The 8,478-nt window shown below is 43.6% G+C and overlaps 1 protein-coding gene across 1 annotated transcript; it reads left to right on the forward strand.

Moving 5' to 3' along the window:
- The first annotated feature begins 5,836 nt into the window (after window positions 1-5,836).
- LOC109860268 lies at window positions 5,837-8,032 on the forward strand. The gene has a single exon (XM_020439246.1). The coding sequence runs from the start codon at window positions 5,837-5,839 to the stop codon at window positions 8,030-8,032; it is 2,196 nt and encodes a 731-aa protein (XP_020294835.1).
- The last annotated feature ends 446 nt before the right edge of the window (window positions 8,033-8,478 follow it).

Genomic DNA, 8,478 nt, shown 5'->3' on the forward strand with positions numbered 1-8,478 from the left:
ATAACATATGTCAAAATTGTTGAGATCGGAAAATAGTCCGTATAACTGCATAATTACCGAAAGAAATTAGTATTAATCGTTCTAACCCACGAGGCAAGATCGATTATTCGATTGATGATTCGATTTATTAACCGCGCAAGGAGGGGAGGGCGTACGGACCTGTTCAAACATGTTCAAAGTCGTACGGACATGTTCAAGGTTGTTCAATGGCGTCGTCACTAAAATAATATTAACTCTCAATTACATATTTAAATTGTACAGTAAAACAATAAAGCATATATATTCATAATAGTGAGAGAAGTATCGGAAGATTTCGGCGTTGCGGATGAGATAACGTGGTAGTGTGGGTGGCGTCGGCGGAGCGTTGCTGATTGCGAATGAAATTACGTAGGAGTGTCAGCGGAGCGTTGTTATCGGCTCTACCGGAACGTCGCCACTTAGCGACGAGCCGTAAAAATAGAGCATGCATAATTCGGCGTGTTTTATTTATTTCAGGTAAGTGAGCGTTATTGATGGCGTCAACGGTCGTAACGTGTTTGTACGTGGTTAAGGTGTGACCGGGGTTAGGCGTAAATATGGTCAAGGACTTACCGTTGGTGATAATTCTTCACGGTCGCCAGTTGCTTTCACCGCCAAGCAACAAGGATGCCGCCCTTCCTTCCTTCTACGGGGACGAATCAACCCTTTGGACTACTGGAATTGGCAGGTAACACAAGTGCGCACACACTTGCAATAATTGTACTGTTCACAATGTGAGTATATAAAACGTTTATTATCAAACGTATCACAGAGTACACAATAAATGTTGCACAACTAATAACGCTAATTGTTTATTTTCAGACGTTATATTTCGAGTCTCAGAAAGCTTTGTTAACGCACGTGTCTAGGAACTCGCGTCCGCACCGTACAGCTTTCGATGTTCGACTGCCGAGACAAGATGGTCGTCTCTCCTGCTAGGCCTTAAGGCTACCACTCACACGGTTACCGCTAGTCGCGCCTTAAGGTACGTTCGTACTACACTTTCCCTAGGACAGGGAATTTCCTCCGGGCGCAATTTAAGTGAGATTTTTTACATTTTCAGGGTCCTACGTAGCCGACAAACAACACCCCGTTCAATTAATTCGTTATTTAAACAAATTAGTTGAACCTTCCAATTAAGGCAAGATTTCTCCATGGTTGGTTTCTACCAAGACTCATGTTTTATTTTCCAGAAAATCTTTCCTTAACTATAACTTTGACAAAATTTCCAAAAACGCCAAATAACATTTCTTACCATGTTATTTGGTTTTGCCACAACGATCAGACTATCGTACACCCATCAGGTTGTCTTAACTACCACTTCCAAATATTACCACGTTATTAATTTTCAAAGTCACATCTACTTTCTCACTTATATTGCCTCCGTAGTACCACGCTGGCTTAAAATAAAATACTACGCTAAACTTTGTTACACAGCCTTTACCTTTCAAACTACAGGCCTTAAAACCAAACAAACACACATACTTAGTTAGCGTATAAAATAACGTTTTTCTGGATAAGCACAAACTAAAGAATATCACAAAAACAAAAATAGTCACTAGAGAGAATAAAAAAGAAACGAAATAAATAAAACTTTGACTTCTCTCCTCCTTTCCCTTAACACCGTAACACTTTGAATGACAAAGTTGCTTTTGTTACGTTTACTCAACTACACTTCGTTAAATCCTTTTAACAATAATTCCTAACACATAGGATTGTTTATTTACTGCTTAATGGATAAATTAAAATTCGTAACTAGTATCCCATCAACTAACCGCTGACTTATATACTAGTCACTAATGTTCTTAAAACACAAGTTCAGATGGTCAGTTGGCCCTTACGCTTTTAACTTTGCGTATCATGTTAACAAAACTAAAATGACTTTGCTAAGCCCAATAAGTTCTGTTGTTCACTTCAGGCACCCGTCTTGGATTCGACGCTGACCACAATTTCCTCTAGCACGTGTTTCGCCCACTTGGTCGCCTCCTTCCAAAGCTCCACTTTTTCGTACTGCACTTGGGCGCTGACCAGGACATCTCTAAGTGACGCCCGGTTTCCTTCGTCGTCCCGCCACACTTCCAGACGCACGCCTGGTTCCGGCTCTGGTGACAAAGGTCGTTCGGCGCGGGTGCGGACGTGTTCGTGCGTCTTCGAACAGGTCCGTGCGTGTTCACGGTCATTTGGGTGATGACGTCATCGCTAAAATAATATTTAGGATTTTTAATTGCAGTAAAATAATTCCGAGAAATGCCGCAATTGCGCAGTAAAATAATAATAACAATTCCGAGAAAAATCGCAGTTCCCGAAAGTGCGTCTTTTCTTATCGCCGAAGCAATCAGGCACTTTTGGTTTGATAAGTCATTTCCTGCGATAACATTTGCAACCGTTACGTACCGAATGTGGTTTTTTTTACACACTTCTGGTGCGTGTGTACTATAAGTATTTATTATTAAAAACGCGTGCAAATAAAAAATCGTTACGTCCTCGATGTGTGTGTGTTTATTTCTTGAAAACTATTGGTTAAAAGTGTTTACAATTAAAAAAAATGTTTTAATGGGAACGCATATGTGGTTAGAAAATGTGAAATAAAAAACACTGTGTTATTGAAGAACAGAGCAATTTTTTATTATGTTCTGTAAAAATAAAGTTACATACATGAGAGTGAAACAAAACAATAATAATATTTATTCAGGCGCAACGCCGTAACATACAGCTAACAATTCGCAATCGACAATATCGTTGACATCAAAGATACCGCTCTGTGCAACAGCATTTGCGAAGCTGGCGGGATCAAATAATTCAGACTGGATTGCGAAATACTGCGACAATCTGTTTCGCACGCGAATAACGACGTTGTTCAAGTAGGCGATGATGCACGTAACGCAATGTTTCAAGTTGAACAATCAAGTGGCACATTGATTGGTGGGACAATATTATGCGGCTAGTTTTTGTAATCAGACGCATGATCTTTGCGTTTTTTTTATCAAGCTGAACAATACAGCCAGATCGTGTACAAGAATCGGCGGCTGCGCGTCGCTTTGCCCCGACAAATAGGACGTAATTATTCGTTTGCTGTCCAACAACACTTTCCACTTTTTTGTTCTCATTGTTGTCGCCTAGAGCTATGTCAACGGTTGGTGGTGCATCTATCGATAAAATACCAATGCCGAGTTCAAAATACTTGTACCCCGTTTTAGTTAAGATGTATTTGAGGCTCAGTATCCGCGTACGCTGTGCCGATACGTTGGGTGTAGTCGATGTCGATTGAATGCCATTGCATTGTCTGTAAATAAGAAAACTACAAAACATGATTTTATCGCAAATAAAAAATAATAAAATAGAAGCAACAAAAAAAAAAGCAAAACAAAAAAACTTACCCTTGATTGAACTTCTTTCTCTTCGCGCCGTTTTGTTGAGGCTCGCGCTGAAGATCGATCGAAGGTTGTTGTTGTTGCTTCATCGGTACTATCGAGCGATACATTGTCGAGCTGTTCGTTGCGAAGAGGAGTAGGAGAAAGAGCGACAACTCGTAGCACGCAGAACGATCGCAGCGAGACTGACTGTTTTGGTTACCATGCAGCGCCTTATATATCCCATAAATAAATGAAAAAATTTCTCCCCACTTTACCACCTTACGGACATTTTCAAAAAACCGCAACTGCGCAGTAACATAAATACTTTCCGAAAAAATCCGCAAAAATGATGACGTCATCGCTAAAAATAGAACTCGAACAGGTCCGTGCGTGTTCAAGATCATTTAGATGATGACGTCATCGCTAAACTACTATAACCTTTTGATTAGGATTTTTAATTGCGCAGTAAAAAAATAATTCCGCAACTGAGAAAAACCGCAACTGCGTAGTAAAATAATAATAATAATTCCGAAAAAACCGTAAATTTCCCGGAAGTGCAGTTCTTTTCTTATCGCCGAAGCAATCCGGCACTTCCGGTTTGATGAATCATTTCTTGCGATAACAACTGTGTACAAAACCGTTACGTACCGGATGTGGTTTTTTTACCGGTTTTTTTTAATTTGAAATTTCAAATCAAAAGATCGCAAAGACAACAAGGAGCGAAATAAAAAGGCGCGTCGAAATCGGGAGCGAGTTACAAGTCGTTTTGATCTCGAGCAATCGAGATCGCAAGCTCTATAAAAATACACAATCTTGAAATTCTTAAAGTGTGCAAGGACGCAATACGTGAAATCTGGTTTGATGTACGGCTCTACCTTTCTAATATTTTAATATTTAAAAAAATACAAGTATATAAGCGATGGCAAACATGAACGATCGCGAACCGCTCGAAGAAGAGGCCGCGCTCCTCGACACGTTAAATGGTTTCATTTCGTGGGTGGAACGTTGCGACAAACGTCTAGAGACGCTGAGAGAAGAGTGCCGAAGAAAACGCTCGCGACCGTCCACAGGTGTGATTAATTGGCACGTCGCTTGAATCTCGCGACTCAAAGGTCTGCACGCGGCCCTTTGCAAACGTTGGTGCGGGTGTCGAGAATGCTGGACTCGCATGGGTCGAAGTTGAGACAGCGTTTAAAAATTGTTTGGTGACCGACATCGTGGTGAACAAGTCGTTCATCAAATCCCGTCGCTTTCTCGAAGCCGCTAGAGACACGGTGCTCGCGCGCGTTCATCGAGCGATCGCGCAGCACGCTAGTGTAAAAGTGAACACAGTGTTCACCGGGAAGTTTGTGGCGGGTGAAAAAACGAGTGTAAAATAGTTCAATACACGCAACCGCGGACTTTATCATGTGTCGGATCTGCGCGAGTGGTACGATCGAGACGTGATGGATGCAACAATGACCGCTCTGGAGGAGTTCCAGGAACGCGACAGCGGTTGGGCGTTGGCGCAGGTACTGAACTTTACAGTGAATGTGAACAGTCATAATCCGATGCACGCAAGATGTCAGGTCCAGATGTCGCGTGAGGTTCAGCTCAAACACGCGGTAGTAAACGTACAGTCGCGAGACAATGCGTGTTTCGCGTGGGCAGTGGTCGCCGCGTTGTATCCTAGTGCTTTACATCCTCAACAAAGATCACAGTATCCCGCGTACGCGAGTGTGTTGAACTTTTATGGAACAGAATTTCCAATGACATTGCATCAAATCGCGCGTTTCGAACGCAACAAACGTGTCCGTAAACGTGTTTACGGCGGCGGAACAGGGACACGGATACGTGCGGATGCACCTTACGTTGAACAAGAAGGAGAAGCATGTGAATCTGCTGTATGTTCCCGATCAACGCGATGGACACGTGGGACACTTCGCGTGGATAAAACATTTATCGCGATTAGTCATCTCACAATTAAACAAGAATACAAAAATAAAATACATATGTGATCGGTAAGTACAAACCAAATGACCGTTCAAATTACGAGATGGTTGAACTCATGAATCAATGTGTGTATTGTTTTTATTGCAACGCGTACGGATGTCTACACTACTTCCACACAAGCGAGAAGCTGGCGGAACACACCGTGAACTGCAAACGATTGAACAACAGCGCAGTGGTCCTCCCTGCAGAGGGAAAGATCCGTTTGAAATTCGAGAATTACAACAACAAGGAACGGGTTCCAATGGTGGTGTACGCCGACTTGAAGTGCGTACTCGAGAAACAGGACGAAGAGCAGAACGCATCAAACGCGCACAAGTACCAAAGACACTGTGTGTTCAGCAACGGTTATTACGCAAGCTGCAAGCACATCGACATCGGATACAGATCTCATAGAGAACTGCGTGCAGTGGTTCGTGAATGAACTGCACGATCTCGCAAAACGTGCGAAGACCTTGTTCGTGGCAAATGTACCAATGGCGAATCTCATACCAGCAGAGATCGAGCGGTTTAAGAACGCTAAGTGTTGTTACGTTTGTGAACAACCGTTCGAGCGAGATGACAATAGGGTGCGCGATTACCGTCATCTAACGGGGCGTTTCAGAGGACCCGCGCACTTCGCGTGCAATCTGAATTACAAACAAGTCTACGTTGTTCCCGTTGTGTTCTACAACTTGTCCGGATATGACGCGCATTTTATTATCAAGGATGTGGCTACCGCTTTCGAAGGTAAGATCAACGTGCTGCCCGTGACGAAAGAGACCTACATATCGTTCACAAAATACGTGAACAGTATGCGAGACGAAGACAAACAGAGGTGCGTGCAACTGCAATTTATCGATTCTTACAAATTTCTGAGCACAAGCTTAGAAAAGCTCGCGTCCTATCTCGACAAAAGCAAACTGCGTGTGACTCAAACGGAATTCAGAGATCTCTCCACCAAGGACTTTGAACTGCTAACGCGAAAAAGTGTGTTTCCATATGAATATGTGCACAGCGTCGACAAATTGTTAGAAACAAGTTTGCTACTGCGCAAGGCGTTTTACAGTTTGCTGACCGGCGAGACTGTGACGGAGAGTGAGTACGCGCACGCGACGAATGTATGGCAACGATTTAACATCGAAAATCTGAGATCGTATAGCAACTTGTATCTGAAGACGGACGTACTTTTGCTGGCTAATGTATTTGAAAACTTTCGTCGCGAGTGCCTCGCGAGTTACGGATTGGATCCTTACTACACGTTGCTTGGGTATACATGGGACGCCATACTGAAGTACACTTGTGTGACGTTCGAGCTGCTGATCAACATCGACATGGTGATGTTCGTGGAACGCGGCGTACGCGGCGGTCTGAGTCAATGTTCGAACAGATACGCCCGCGCGAACAACAGGTACGTGCGTTCGCACGATCCATCCGAACCGTCGTCGTATCTGATGTACTACGACGTAAACAATCTCTACGGATGGGCGATGTGTCAGCCGCTTCCATACGGTAACTTTGCATGGGTGGAGAACGCGTACGAGTTTGATGTAACAACCGTCGCGGCGGACAACGACATCGGCTACATACTCGAGGTCAATCTAACATATCTGAAAGAACTGCACGACGCGCACAGAGACCTGCTTTTTTGTCCAACGCGGGAAGAGCCGCCTGGTAAACGCGGTAAGAATCACGTCAAACTGCTCGCCACGGTGTTCAACAAGAAGCGTTACGTAATTCACTATTTCAAGATTCACTGCCTGCAGCAGTGTCTGCGACACGGGCTTCGCTTAACACGAATACATCGAGTGCTGCGGTTTTCGCAATCGCCTTGGCTGCGCGGATACATTGAGCTCAATACCCAATTCCGCGCGAACGCCGCCAACGAGTTTGCAAAAAATCTTTACAAACTTATGAACAACGCGGTGTTCGGCAAAACAATAAAGAACGTGCGCAAGTATACCGACGTACGAATTGTTACAAAATGGGAAGGACGATACGGTGCGGAGGCGCTCATTGCAAAACCAAACTTCCACAGCCGCAGCAAGTTCGCTGAAAATCTGGTGGCCATAGAACTGCGTCGCCTGGAAGTTTTGTTCAACAAACCGTTGTACGTCGGTATGTGCATACTCGACATATCGAAGACCTGTCTTTACAAATTCCATTATGACCACATGGCGCCGTTGTACGGTTACGATTGCAAGATCCTTTACACCGATACCGACAGTTTAATATACCACATAAAGTGCGAGGATGTGTACGAGGATATGAAGCGCAATATCGCTCGTTTTGATTATCCAGGGGATAATCCATACAACATGCCTTGCGCGAACAAGAAGGTACTTATGAAGGGACTTATAAAGGATGAGAACAACGGCGCTGTTATGACGGAGTTTGTGGAGTTGCGCGCAAAGATGTACGTGACTCGAGTGAGCGACAGCAAGTGCATAAAGAAGGTAAAGGGTGTGAAGAGGAGCGTTGTCGCGAGAACGATCATCTTCGACGACTACGTGCGGTGTCTGCGGGACGCGACTGAACTAACGCGACAGCAGTCGTGCATACGATCCCAGCTGCATGAGGTGTTCACCGTTTTGGAGAGGAAGCTCGCTCTGAGTCCGCACGACGACAAGCGGTACGTCGTCCAAGGATCAACCGACACTTTACCCTGGGGTCACTACAATATCTCTGACTAACGTAGATTAAATTAGGTGGATTATATAATAATACACATTAAATGAAATATATATGTAATTGTTTTTATTGTATATATGTAATTGTTTTTATTGTATAAAAATTACATTTAAAAGATAATTACGATATATGTATTAATTGTAAAAATATAAGAAAATAAAAAAGATTACACCATAATATTAGACAACATTGTTTTTATTTATCCAGGAATTGTCCAAATTGTCCAGTCCCAACCACTTAACCAATACTTCTTTGCCTCGGCGACGCAGAACCTTTTCCACGAGATACACATCCGGATGTTTAACCGCGTGCAACTCGTGCTCGTAGAATCCACCGGCTATGGGTTCACCGCGATAATCCTCGAGCAGATAGGTCGCTGGTGAAGTTTGTTGCACCTTTTTAACGCGGAACACCTTGGTAGTCCAGTTTGGAGTGTAACCTTTGGCAA

Source organism: Pseudomyrmex gracilis, unplaced genomic scaffold (assembly GCF_002006095.1).
Source record: "Pseudomyrmex gracilis isolate BER0280 unplaced genomic scaffold, ASM200609v1 scaffold_356, whole genome shotgun sequence".
Taxonomy (NCBI): Eukaryota; Metazoa; Arthropoda; class Insecta; order Hymenoptera; family Formicidae; genus Pseudomyrmex; species Pseudomyrmex gracilis.